The sequence below is a fragment of the Mirounga leonina genome, unplaced genomic scaffold (genome assembly GCF_011800145.1).
Source record: "Mirounga leonina isolate KUSES-001 unplaced genomic scaffold, KU_Mleo_1.0 Mir_127, whole genome shotgun sequence".
Lineage (NCBI taxonomy): Eukaryota > Metazoa > Chordata > Mammalia > Carnivora > Phocidae > Mirounga > Mirounga leonina.
In genome coordinates this window covers 75,184,766-75,199,494 of record NW_023270316.1, presented here as the reverse complement: position 1 = coordinate 75,199,494, position 14,729 = coordinate 75,184,766, and the positions used below count along the sequence as shown (strand labels likewise).

At 39.4% G+C, this 14,729-nt stretch overlaps 1 protein-coding gene across 1 annotated transcript in view; it reads left to right on the top strand.

Annotated features, from left to right (window-relative positions):
- Window positions 1–14,729, top strand: part of ATP8A2 (ATPase phospholipid transporting 8A2) — a 604,495-nt gene that overhangs the window by 155,660 nt on the left and 434,106 nt on the right. The window contains exons 15-18 of the mRNA XM_035003669.1: window positions 4,793–4,837; window positions 6,498–6,573; window positions 13,768–13,873; window positions 14,612–14,694. Of these exons, the coding sequence (XP_034859560.1) occupies window positions 4,793–4,837; window positions 6,498–6,573; window positions 13,768–13,873; window positions 14,612–14,694 (310 nt within the window). The remainder of the gene's footprint in view (window positions 1–4,792; window positions 4,838–6,497; window positions 6,574–13,767; window positions 13,874–14,611; window positions 14,695–14,729) is intronic.

The window sequence follows — 14,729 nt, the reverse complement described above, 5'->3', positions numbered from 1 at the left end:
GCCCTAATTCTATAAATTTAAATTCTATAAGTTTATATTTATAATCTAATAATTATAAATGTCTTACTCATATTTTGATCTGAATGCCTGTCTTTTTTATTGGTGTTTAATTGATATGTAGCATTATTAGTTTCAGATGTACAACATAATGATTCAGTGTTGGTATATACTGCAAAATGTTCACCACAATAAATCTAGTAAAATTTATTTTTTCTTGTGATGCAGCATTTAAGGTCTAATCTTTTAACAACTTTCAAATATGCAATATAGTATTTATTATTAACTACAGTCTTAATGTTGTATGTTAAATTCCCATGACTTATTTATTTTATAAAGGGAAGTTTGTACCTTTTGCCCCTTTCACCCATTTTGACCACTCCCTACCTCCTGCCTCTGGCAACCACTAACCTGTGCTCTGTATCTATGACCTACTGCTGCCTTTTTTTTTTTTTTTTTGAGTGCACGTATAAGTAAAATTATGTGGTATTTGTCTTTCTCTGTCTGACTTATTTCACTTAGCATAATAGCATCAAGGTCCATCCATGTTGTCCCAAATGGCAAGATTTCCTTTTTATGGCTGAATCATATTCCATTGTGTATATGTGCCATATTTTCTTTATCCATTCATCCATTGATAGACTGAGGTTGTTTCTATAGCTTGACTATTGTAAATAATGCTGCAGTGAACATGGGGTGCATATACCCTTTTGAGTTAATATTTTCATTTTTTTGGATAAATATCCCAAATTGGAATTGCTGGGTCATATGGTAGTTCTATTTTTAATTTTTTGAGGAATCTCCGTATGGTTTTTCATAGCAGCTGTACCAATTTACATTCCCACCAATAGCACACAAGAGTTCCACATCTTTGGCAACACTTGTTATTTCTTCTAACCATTTTAACAGGTAGGAGGTAATCTTTCATTATAGTTTTGATTTTCATTTCCCTGATGATTAGTGATGTTGAACAAATCTACATGTATCTGTTGGCCATCTGTATATCTTCTTTGGAAAAATGTTTACTCAGATCTGCCCATTTTTAATCAGATTTTTTTTTTTTTTTTGGCTATTGAGTAGTATGGGGAGATATATATATCTATATATATATCTATATGATATTAACCCCTTCCCAGGTATAGGATTTACAAGTATTTTCTCCCATAGGTAGGTTGCCTTTTCATTTTGTTGATGATTTCTTTTGCTGTGCAGAAGCTTTTTAGTTTGATGTAGTCCCACACTTGTTTATTTTTGCTTTTGCTGCCTTGCTTTTGGTGTCAGAGCAAAAAAATCATTACCAAGACCAGTTTAAAGGAGCTTACTACCTACATTTCCTTCTAGGATTCTTATAGTTTCGGGTCTAACATGAAAGTCTTTAGTCCATCTTGAGTTAATTTTTGTATATGGTATAAGATAGTGGTCCAGTTTGATTATTTTGCATGTAGCTGGCCAGTTTTCTCATTTATTGAAGAGATTGTTTCTTCCCCATTAAATATTCTTGGCACTTTTGTCAGAAATTAACTGACCCTAAGTGTGTGGACTTAATTTTGGGCTCTGTTTTCTGTTCCATTGATCTATAGGAGTCTGTTTTTATGCCAATACTGTACCATTTTGATTAGTATAGCTTTGTAATATAGTCTGAAATCAGACTGTGTGATGCCCCTAGCTTTGTTTTTGTTTCTCAAGATTCCTTTGGCAATTTGGGTCTTTGTAGTTCCATATAAATTAGAATTGTTTGTTCTATTTCTGCGAAAAATGCTGTTGGAATTTTGGTAGGGATTGGATTGACTCTGTAGATTGCTTTGGGTGGTATGGACATTTTAACAATATAAATTCTTCTAGTCTACAAGCATGAGTATCTTTCCATTTATTTTTTATTTTTTTTAATTATGTTATGTTAATCACCATACATTACATCATTAGTTTTTGATGTAGTGTTCCATGATTCATTGTTTGCATATAACACCCAGTGCTCCATGCAGAACATGCCCTCTTTAATACCCATCACCAGGCTAACCCATCCCCCCACCCCCCTCCCCTCTAGAAGCCTCAGTTTGTTTCTCAGAGTCCATAGTCTCTCATGGTCTGTCTCCCCCTCCGATTTCCCCCCTCATTCTTCCCTTCCTGCTATCTTTTTTTTTTTTTTTTAATATATAATGTATTATTTGTTTCAGAGGTACAGGTCTGTGATTCAACAGTATTACACACTTCACAGCACTCACCATAGCACATACCCTCCCCAATGTCTATCACCCAACCACCCCATCCCTCCCACATCCCACCACTCCAGCAAACCTCAGTTTGTTTCCTGAGATTAAGAATTCCTCATATCAGTGAGGTCATATGATACATGTCTTTCTCTGATTGACTTATTTTGCTCAGCATAATACCCTCCAGTTCCATCCACATTGTTGCAAATGGCAAGATTTCATTCCTTTTGATGGCTGCATAATATTCCATTGTATATATATATATATACACACCACATCTTCTTTATCCATTCATCTGTCGATGGACATCGTGGCTCTTTCCATAGTTTGGCTGTTGTGGACATTGCTGCTATAAACATTGGGGTGCACATACCCCTTCAGATCCCTACATTTGTATCTTTGGGGTAAATAGTAGTGCAATTGCTGGATCATAGGGTAGCTCTATTTTCAACTTTTTGAGGAACCTCCATACTGTTTTCCAGAATGGCTGCACCAGCCTGCATTCCCACCAACAGTGTAGGAGGGTTCCCCTTTCTCCACATCCCCGCCAACATCTGTCGTTTCCTGACTTGTTAATTTTAGCCATTCTGACTGGTGTGAGGTGGTATCTCATTGAGGTTTTGATTTGGATTTCCCTGATGCCAAGCGATGTTGAGCACTTTTTCATGTGTCTGTTGGCCATTGGGATGTCTTCTTTGCAGAAATGTCTGTTCATGTCTTCTGCCCATTTCTTGATTGGATCATTTGTTCTTTGGGTGTTGAGTTTAATAAGTTCTTTATAGATTTTGGATACTAGCCCTTTATCCATTTATTTTATCTTCAATTTCTTTCATGTCTTACAGTTTTCAGTATACAGGTTTTTCACCTCCTTGGTTGAATTTATTCCTAGGCATTTTTTTTGATGCAATTGTAAATGGGCTTTTTAAATTTTCCAATAGTTCATTATTAATGTATAGAAATACAAGAGACCTTTCTGCATTGATTTTGTATCTGGCAGCTGTACTAAATTCATTTATTCTAACAGTTATTTGGTGTATTCTTTAGGGGTTTCTATATATATATAGTATCACATTATCTCTAAATAGTGACAATTTTACTTGTGTCTGGTTTGGGTGCCTTTCATTTTTCTTGCCTAATTGCTGTGGCTAAGACATCCAGTGCTGTGTTGAATAAAAGTGGCAAGAGTGGGCATCTTTTTGTTCCTGATCTTCAAGGAAAAGCTTTTAGCTTTTCACTAATGAGTATGATGTTAGCTGTGGGCTTGTCATATATGGCCTTTATTATGTTGATGTATGTTCCCTCTATACCCACCTTGTTGAGAGTTTTTATCATAAATGGATGTTGAATTTTGTCTAATGCTTTTTCTGCAGCTAGTGTAATGATCATATGATTTTTATCCTTCATTGTGTTAATGTGGTATGTCACATTGATTGAGTGCAGATGTTGAACCATTGCTGTATCCCTGGAATAAATCTCAGTGGATCATGGTGTATGATTTTTTAAAATGTATTGTTGAATTCAGTTTGCTATTGCTTTGCTGAGGATTTTTGCATCTATGTTCATCACATGTATTGGCCTCTAATTTTCTTTTCTTGTGGTGCCCTTGTCTGATTTTGGTATCAGGGTAATACTGACCTTGTAAAATGAGTTTGGGTTTCTCTCCTATTGTTAGGAAGAGTTTGATAAGGATTGGTATTCTTCTCTGAATGTTTGGGAGAAATCACCAGTGAAGCTGTCTGAACCTGACCTTTGATTGTTGGGAGGTTATTGATTACCGACTTAATCTCCTTACCAGTAATCAATCTGAGATTTTCTGTTTCATCATGATTCAGTCTTCGTCTGTTGTATGTTTCTAGGAATTTATCCATTTCTTATAGGTTGTCCAATTTGTTGGTATAAATTGTTCATAGTAGTGTCTTATGATCCATTGTATTTCTGTGTTATCAGTTGTAATTTCTCTTCCTTTATTTCTGATTTTGAGTCCTCTTTTTTTCTTGGTGAGTCTAGCTAAAGGTTTGTCAATTTTGTATATCTTTTCCAAGTACCAGCTCTTAGTTTCATTGATCTTTTCTATTGTCTTTTCCCCCTCTATTTCATTTATTTCTGCTCTAATCTTTACTAATTTCTTCCTTATACTAACTTTGGGCTTCATTTTTCTTCTTTTCTAATTTTTTGAGGTGTAAAATTAGGTTGAGATTTTTCTTGACTTTTGATGTAGGCATTTGTCACTATGAACTTCCTTCTTAGAACTGATTTTGCTACATAAGTTTTACTATGTTGTATTTCCATTTTTCTTTTGTCTCAACGTATTTTCTGATTTCTCTTTTGATTTCTTCTTTGACCCACTGGTTGTTCAGAAGCATATTGTTTAGTCCCCACATATTTGTGAATTTTCAGTTTCATTCTGGTAATTGTTTTCTAGTCATACCATTATAGGTGGAAATGATGCTTGATAGGACTTCAGTTTTCTTAAATTTATGGAGACTATTTCATGGCCTATCTATGATCTATCCTGGAGAATGTTTTTGTGTGAGTGCCTCTTTTGATTACAGTTTTGTGACCAGCTATTTCCCTCTTTCTGGCAGTCATTTTCCAGAATTGACAAGAGAACCATCATCAGATGATTTTTGGTAAGTAGATTCTAGCACTTCTTGATGCTTTAGTGGGAAGGAACAATTCTGTATTACATTTTTATCTGAATATTTTATAAATAAAATTTCATGGTTGTTATTCCAAGAGAGAACCAAATTAAAATTTTAAACATGAATATGGTGTTAAAAGTGTAGTGGAACTACAAGGATTTAACAAAAAATAGCAAGTCCTTTGCTTAGTACTTCCAACTCACTCCCCACTTCTTAGCATAATGTCTTCAAAGTTGTAACATACATATTGCAGCATAGACCAGAATTTTATTCTCATTAAAGGCTGAATAATATTTCATTGTGTGTGTTTACCATATTTTGTATATCCATTCATCTGGTGATGGGAATTTGGACTTTTTCTACCTTTTCTAGTATGAATAATGCTGTTATGAACTTTGGTATAGAAGTATCTGAATCTCTGCTTTCAGTTTTTATGGGTATATATCTAGAAGTGGGATTGGTGGGTTGTGTGGTAATTTTTAACTTTTTGAGGAACCACCAAACTGTTTTCCACAGCAGTTGTACCATTTACATTCCTGTCGGTAACACACAGTTTTCCCATATCCTCATGACACTTGTTAATTTCTGTTTCTTTACTATATTATAATAGCCATCCCAGTGGGTGTAAAGTGGTATCTCATTTTGGTTTTGATCTGCATTTCTCTTAGGATTAGTGATGATGTATGCTCATATTTTAAGATTTATATACTAACAAAGCTGATTGGCAGGGCTGTGTGTGTAGGGGAGACAGCGTAGTTGATGTCTGACTGGTTTCCCTGTGGGATGATCAGCCAGGACCGACTGTTTACTCTAAATGATAAGCCTTCCATGGCTTGCTGGGTGCAAAAGGTTTAGTTACCTGGCTGCAAGGGATGAGGGAGGGTTCCTGCAGGCTGACTCTTCCTCAGATGGACTTGGAACCCCTCCTACTTCCCACGTTCCCCTTATCAGACAGGTACCTCTGGCTGCCATTTCCTCAGCGTTCCCAAGGTTCTGCTGGGGGCATCAGCTTGCATTCTAGGCGCTTCCCCTTGTAAGCTGCTGGTTTCTGCTGTACTAAAACTCTGACAACCAGAGTTCAGACTGACATCACCTTGACTGTGGCCACTTCTTCCATTGTCTTTGTCCTGAAGAAGGAGATTCAGGAGGAAGTGGGAATACAGGAACATACTTAACCGTTCATACTTTCTTCAGTGTGATTGCACACAGCCATCATATCAAGCTTCCTTCCTCAAAATTATTTGCCTCCTTCTCTCTCCTACATATGAGCTCTGGCCATAAATGATTGCACAGATGTGATGCAATCATTCCTCTTATTTTACCTACTTTGAGCAGATACTCTGAAGTTTTCCATGGTAGGAGTTAAACAGACCAACCAAAGTGACAAAGAGTTGACCCCTGCCTGTTTCTTCCCCTTGTAACTATGTCATTGTTTATAGCAACTTATAAAATATTTTGCTTATAGTAGGGCTAAATTTTTCTGTCTCAAGGTTTGAAATAATATACAGTATTCCAGATATTTAGAAGTTTAATATAAATCTATAGGCTTTTTAGGTGTAGTTCTTCTTGAAGACAGATTCTTACTAGGTTTGGGCTAATTTTAAAGGAACTTCTGAACTGAATAAATATTTTCTTGTCTCTCTCACAGCCGGATGCCTCCTCCCCCTAGTGACTCATGTGACTTTGATGACCCCAGACTCTTGAAGAACATTGAAGATCATCACGTAAGGCCACCATTTTGCTTCTCGGACATTACATAGCTTATGGTGCACTTCTATTTATGTGTATGTGTAGTGTCTTGAAATTTGCAATTTTAGACCTTGGGGAAGAGATGCAGTTTTACTTTTCTGGGGTTCGTATTCAGGGAAGTGATCTTAAATAAATGGTATGTGGTTAACACTCTGGATAAGTTAATGAAAAGCTGAATTAAATATGTGGTGAAGATAGAAAGTTGCACATCAAGATTGAGATGAGTCTTACCATGGAATTCTCTAACATTGTGGATTTCTTTTGCTTTTTAAGAATTCTGTAGTACTATTCACAGTTGTGAATCTAAGAGGTCATGCATTTTAGAAAAGCAGTCTCAATAAGCTTGGACCAGGATAATTTAGGGAAGGAAAGTAAGGCAGAACAACATGTAGCATTTGTAGCATCCTACTGTGTGCCAGACATTTGATGTGTATTTCCTTTAGCACTTGAGTCACCCCAGAGAGGTGACAGGAAGCTGTGTGAAAATATTGAGTTGGCCAAGAGTTACCAGCAAACAAATCTAGAAATGAGACTCAGAACCTTAGTCTGTTGGATTCTTAACTATGACATCACATTATCTCAACTATTCCAACAAACCAGGATTAACTATAGGATAGCCTAAATTTGTTTTAAAAGCTACTTTGAAAAATACCAACTTAGGAAAGTATTTAATGATCGAAGCATTTTGTAACCGGTTTAATCAGTATAGATTAGACCTGATATTATTTTTTTCTGAAAAAATTTCAAAGTTAGGTACACGTGAACAAAATTAAAACTTTATCATTCCAAAGTTTTGTTAAGGTACAAATATTTTTAAGACTTTCTCTGAATTCACAGTGAGGAAATTTCCTGTTCTCACTGCACTTGCCCATTTGTTGATGCTAAAACCTTCCCAGGCATGGTTCTCAAATGTGAGTGTGTAAGGTACCCATGTCTACAGGCTGGGATGCAGACATTCTGCTTCAGCCCCCTGTGATGCTGCTGTAGTGGTCCCAGATCACACAGTGGGTGCTGCTGAAGTCCATGCTCTGTGTCACCCTCACAGGCATGGATGTGGTCTTTTTTTTTGAATTTCGATGTTAGAGGTAGGTCCAACTACTAGGCTAGAGGCTCTCCAAGTAGAAGAGTGGCATCTCAGAAGAAACTTCTGTAGAGGAGGGAGCTTTAATCAAGGATGTCAGAGGACACATGGGCCCTGTGAGGACTTGCTTTCAGAAAAGAGGACTTGGGTATTCTCAAATAGTACTCAGAGAGTGTTTAGGTTGCCTAAATGTGTCTGTTTGGGTTGGGGTGGTGAATGGGTAAGAAGGTGGAAGGGTGTCCTAGAGGCTTAGGAACCTGCTGTCAGTCTCCTTTCAGGAAGTTTGTTTTCCTGGCCCAGATCAGTAGGTGAGAAAGCAGCAGAGGAAGTGAGGTGAGCCTAGTGCATGGAGTACCTCGGGATCCCAGTGTGGGCTCAGGAACAGCAGGACATGAGTGGATCCCTGTTTAAGTAAGAGACTCACTTATCTATTCATTCATCTTGGTAGTTTATATCAGTCACCTCTGTAGGAACTAGGGAAAGAGACGAATAAAAAACACTCAAGGGATTTCTACAGATGTAAAATCACTAGGCGCCATTGTATACCTTTGCATCATAGGAATAGGTATCGTAACACTCCCTGGGAAGGTGATTTTGTTTTGTGTAGATAAAGGAGTCTTATCTCTTTGGTGGGTGTTAAGGCTAACATAATTGTTGCAATGTGGGCATTGTGGGCACCCACACTGGATGGTATTTGCATTCACCTAACATGTAGGCTGGTATAGAAAACCAGTGGACAGGGGGCAAATCTCATTTGGAGAAGAGATCATTGGGAGACACACTCTATTTGCTGCTGGGATCTCTATTTTTGGAATCTTGAAATACTGAGCTCAGTTAATTTATATACACATACAAGACGTTCTCTTCAAAACTGAACCCATGGGTGTGCTGGGTTTTTGACCGCTGATCACATGCTCTTCTCTAGCCTGTCCTCTCTTGACCTTTGAGTGGACATCTGAGCTTGGATCAGGATCCTCTAATGGGCATTTCCTGTCCCATGGACAATGGCAGGCATTTTTGGAAGGAACCCCACTCTTAGAGAAGTTACTGAGCTCCTTTTTTCTTCCTTTTCCTCCTCACCTTCTACTCTCCTGAGCCAGATTTCCTTTTATTCCAGTGGGAAGGCCATTGAGAGTAGGGGCAGATGCAGCCCTTATGAAAAGGAAGCCCTGACTTAGGTTACCATAAGCATCAATGAAAACATGAAGATTTTAAAGGCTATTTTAATCATCTGGACACTCACAGTTCATTAAATGCATAATGTGGCCATGGATTGGAGAATTTATTTTCTAATTTTTTAGTAAAAGCCTACTTGCCTAAGTTCAACGTTTTTTAAAACTATGTTCATTTGAAGCCTTCTGAAGTGTTCTTCATCTTGGCTACTCTGTGAATTATCTCATTGACATTTAACATCTAGCTCAACTATAAATAATGAAGACCATAGGCTCTAATATTTTTCTTTCAGAAAGTGTGAGATTGGATTAAGTGTACCTAATGGATTTTTAAAACATTTTAAATATGGAGCTTCTTAGATCACTTGGTTATTTTGCCAAAATATGGTTGAAGAAAGGGAAGAAACATTTCAGGATTTTAGCCTATGGATATCCCACATTCTTAATTGTCTTGGGACCATTGACTAAAATTAAAGCATTTGGACCAAAAAAACCTTTACTTTCCTCCCAAGAGAGTACTTCCATCTGCTACAGAATTTTTGTTTTTCCTGGGTCATCATTTTTGATTTTCTGGGTCCTTTATGACTATGTTTTAAGCTTTGTGTGGGCTGATAGCCAAAATGGAATTTGCCTATTAAAGAATCAACCTATGGAAAATTTCAAGGAATGGTTCATGTGGTCCTTTGATTACATTGCTAACCCATGACTTCCTATTGGTGGGATAATTTCCCAAAGACTTACCAAGGAAGATCATACAACTATTTTTTTTTTTGAATGCTTATGCCTGGAACTTTTGAGTTGAGTCTTCAAGAAGAAATTGTTTGTATATGTACATTTAAATACTTTATAGCTGTGATTTGGTGTGCCAATTTTATACATGCCTAGTTTTCTATTTTTATATTTATCAAATAAAAAATACTCATTTCTAGATATATAAAGCATTTCGTGCAGATTAAAATCTGTTAAATGGAAGACAAATATTTTATGATTATGAGGTACCTAAAATAGGCAAATTCATAGAGACAGAGCAGAAGAGAGGTTATTAGGGGCTAGGGAATAGTGAGAACAGGGAGTTACTCTTTGATTGGTACAGAGTTTGTTGGGAAGATGGAAGTTTTGGGTATAGATATATTGGTGGGTACACAGCAATGTGAATGTTTTTAATGCCCCTGAATCATGCACTTATAGATGGTTAAAATGATAGAGTGTATGTATATTTTTCAACACATAAAATTAACTTCTAAAAAGATATATATACATATATATGCATACATACATGTATACAGTCTTCAACAATCAGTTCTTTGAAGTTATAAAAGGCTTTTCTCAGAAGTTACAGAAAAAAAAATTATTTTCAAACACAGAGCACTTGTTTAAAATAGATTACAAATATCCACAGGCTGCAAATGGAGTTCGTCTCCTTTCTCTAATTTATTATAGAATGTCAGGTTAACTAGAGAACCAAAGTTAGAATGGCTTTGTCTTAGGGATTTTCTTTTTATCTTTAGAAATGTTGTCTGTCCTACCACTCCAGGTGGAAACTTAATTTGAGAGTGTGTGCAACTCCTCTTTATAGCTCTCAGAAATATTTTACTATTTGCTATGAAATCAAAGATCCTCTTTCATGTTTCACTATGGGATGAGGTGATGTGCTGGACTTCATAGTTCACAGATGCAGGAGAAAGCAATCTTTTTTTTTCCTTTCCACATATGACATTTTTATATATGTGTTTCTATCTCATTGAATTGTCTGTGGAACTGGTTGTTGCTGATCACCATTTACATCAGAGAGAGAGAACAATAATCCCAGGTCAGTGAATTACCAATGTAAGGCCCTGTATGGAAGTCAGACTCATCCTTGGCAGCCTTTCAATATTTCCTTCAACCCCTGACGCTGAGGCCAATACTGCCAAAGAGAGCAGGCCCAAGACCTAATTGTAAAATTGGCAGAACTTCTTAGAAGGGCAGAATTGGCAGCCTCACAAAATCATCTGCACCAAAGTCTAGTAGGAAGGACACCCTGGGACTAGGGTTGGGGTCTCCTGGGTAGATGCACCTGAGCACCTGAGACCCCCAGATTCTTCTGGAACATGTGGGCCTGCAGAAGTGGTCTAAGGCCCTTCATAGAAGATGGTAGCTTCTCCGTGCTCCCATGACCAGGTCTCAGCTAAAGAAGTTATCTTGCCAGAAACTGCGTATCTTCCTCAGGGTTTGTCCCCACCTCCCACCTTAGTCCCTAGATCAAGCCAGGGGACCAATTTCAGCACGGCAGACAGGGGCAAAGATGGCCCTGCCAGTTTGGAAGAGGGATTATTCACTGAAGGGGCTGCAGGGCCTGGTAATCCACACCAGCAAGGACTGGGAGAGCGTGCTTGAGAGCGAGGCGTGACAGAAAGTGGCACAAGGGAGAGTGTGTTGGAACGCGGGACTCTTCTGTTGTTGGCAGTCAACAGAATGCCTCTCTTGGAGGGCCAGTTCTCTTAAGCTGCTGTGATGACTCTTGGAAACTTGGAAGGAGTGGTGGCCTCTCCATAAAAAGCAATTTATTTTCACTGCAGAAAACTCTCATATAAAGAGAAATATTTTTTTTAATCCCCTAAATTCCTTTTTGTCCTTTGCTGCAAATTACTGTTAACATTTTAATCTATTCTTTTCCATACATGGGAACACTCACATAAAAACACACTGCAGATAATGAGATCATACTGTATATAATTTTTTTTATCCTGCCTTCTCAAGAAATTAACATTATGTTGTAAGTATATCCCCTAAACGCTAATAACTAATATTCCTAGAGATGGTCACTTTTCACTTCAGCAAAAGATTCCATTACCTGACGTCACCGTGGTTGATTCCCAGCACCCTGTTGGACGAGATGTGGTTAGGTGGTTTGGGGACTTGGTTCCAGTAACAGTGCTTAGGTCAGGGGTGTGGAGCCTGACACAGTTTTGGCCAGTGAGATATGAAGAGAGGTTTGCAGGTGGGGAAGGCAATCTGGAATCGAAGCCCAATCGTCACAGTGTTTTTGGGTAAAATTTCTTAGCATTTTTGTAGTATAGACCTTGGGGAACCTGTAAATCCCCTAACTTATTTGATTTCACTGAACTATAATTGTGCATGTCCTTTTCCTGAAGACTGATAAGAAGTAGCCATGTGAACAGTTATTTTCTTCCATACATCTGCTCTTAAATCATATTATTAGCAGGTCAGAGGAGAAACTACAAATGTTTTAAAATATTAGTCACTGTCCATTTGTGACTAAAAAGCCAAGACAAAAACTCTGCAAAAATTAGAAAACACAGAGTTGTTTCCTGAATGTGCAAATACAAATCTCTCTTGAATGCATAGCCAGCTGCCTATCAAACAGTGAAAAATTAAAGACCTTGGCATTAAAATAACCCAAGGACAAGGAGGCCTGATGTCACCCCTGGCTTTGAACATCCTCCTGAAAGCGCTAGCCCAAGTGGGCAATTAAGAACTCAAGTGTATATGTTAGAAAAGAAAAGGAAAACGTCATCATCTGTGGATGATACAATAATTGGCTGCCTTAAAACCCAGGAGAGTCCACTGAAACTTGGGGAACCAGCAAAAGGTTAATTACAATTGGACATGAAATTCATTTATCAAATTCAGTGTTTTTACTTACATCTGAATGGACACTTGTGAAATATAATAGAAATAAGATTCTATTCATGATATAAAAAGCAGTAGATAAAATGTCTAGTGCAGTGCCTCATGTATGGTAGACATGTAGATATTTTTTGAATGAATAAAAAATTAATTAAGAAGAAAATATGCCAGGACATATATTTAGAAGTGTTAAAAGCCTTTAATAAATAGGAAGGCATTCTGTATTCTTAGATGGGTAAACAGTATTAAGATGTCCTAGTCTAATCCTAATGAAAACTGTAAGGAGTGTGTGTGTGGGATGGGAGAAATATATTAAATAGATATCCAGGACTTTTTTTTTTTTTAAGAGGCATGGGATGCACTGCCTTACAGGTTTTAAGCAATTATTATTATTTTTTTAAATATTTTATTTATTTGAGAGAGAGAGTGAGAGAGAGCACAAGCGGGGTAGGGGGAGGGACAGAGAGAGAGGGAGAAGCAGACTCCCCACTAAGCAGGGAGCCCGACATGGGGCTCGATCCCAGGATCCTGGGACCATGACCTGAGCCGAAGGCAGACACCCAACCAACTGAGCCACCCAGGTGCCCCCATTTTAAGCAATTATTAAGTTAAAGAACAAACATGGTGTAGAGTAAGTGCCAGGACAATGGAAGAGAAAGAACAAGGCTTATCCGTTTGATGAGTCCATTCTCAGTGTTTCGATCCAACATAGATTTGAGTGCCTTCTGTCTGTGGGGCCTGGGGTAACACTGTTGAGGAAGGCAGATGACCTGCTAGCGCTCCTAGATCTCATGGACGTGGGGGGAAGCATGTGAACAGCAGGAGTGTTTGAAGTGTTGGAACAAGGGGGGCAGGCGCTGGGGGAGCTCTGGGAAGGGTGCATGCCTCCTTGTTCTCACCTGACCTCAGGGTTAGCCCGTCAAGAATGATGTTCCAAGACCGGGTGATAGTGGATTTCTCAGGTGGAGCAACTGTTGAATTACATCCTGGAGGATGAGTGATAATTGGCTGCAGGCGGGTGGAGGGTGGTGATGAGCCACGGGACAGGTGGAGCCTTGTCTGAGGGACTACAGACTGGAGCGGTGGGTGGAGCATGCAGGAGGGAAGAGGCAGGAGGGGCCGGCACTGGATGGTGAGCAGCTGCCAGATCCCGGGGGACACAGAGTCCCTGCTAGGATCTCGACTTTGTTCTAAAGGGGGTGGGCAGCCAGTAGGGGCTTCTAAGCAGAGGATGGCTGAATCTAACTGCAGTGTTTTACCAGATGATCTTGCCCTTATGTCTGTAGCCCACAGCTCCGTGCATACAGGAGTTCCTCACCCTCCTGGCCGTGTGCCACACCGTGGTCCCCGAGAAGGATGGAGATAACATCATCTACCAGGCCTCCTCCCCAGGTGAGGGCTCCGGGCTGGGAGTGCCCTGCTGTCCCCTTCTCTGGAAACTCGAGTGTTTGCAGTTACTTGTGGGCGGTGTGGTGTGGCGGCGTGCCCCACAAAGACCCCACTGTTTTCCTCTGACCTCATGCGGTTTACAGGTTATGGTGACAAGTGATAAAGCTGCAGAAAGGTGGTGCTGAGCCCTCCTGACCCTGTAACACTGTGATAGCAGGGCGAGACGCCAGGCCATCTTGCATCTCCTAGCAGAAGACCCTGCACTAGACAAAACTCTCAGGGGAGGGAGGACTGGCTTCTTTGTTCATAGATTTTCCAACTGCTGATGGAACTAAGCTGGGTACTAACTCTTGAATCCACTTCCTGGAGCTCTGAATCCCACCGTGCTAGAACTGAAACACTGCCTCACTCAGAGAAGATGTTTAGTCAGAAAGTCATGGGAATGTTATTTAGGTTCCTTAGGGGGAACTTGACCCCCACCGAGAATAGTAGGCATGCCGTCACTCCTGTCCCAATGACTTAGTTTTAACTCCTATCTTCCCACCTAACAGAAGTGTTGTTCTCAGGACCCTGGTGCTGGGAGTGAACGAGTGCCTCCTAAACCCCGAGTCCTTACCACCGTCCATGGAGGCCAGGCCTCGCCAACGGCTGTGGGCTTGGTTAGTTTGAAAAATAACACATGCTCAACAGAATTCTACCATTAGCTGGGATGAGTCAATGCCTCCTCAACTCTATTCACAGATGAAGCTGCGTTGGTGAAGGGAGCGAGGAAGCTGGGCTTTGTCTTCACGGCCAGAACGCCATACTCGGTCATCATAGAAGCAGTAAGTGTCAAGCCTGGACACCTCTTCACCTTGTA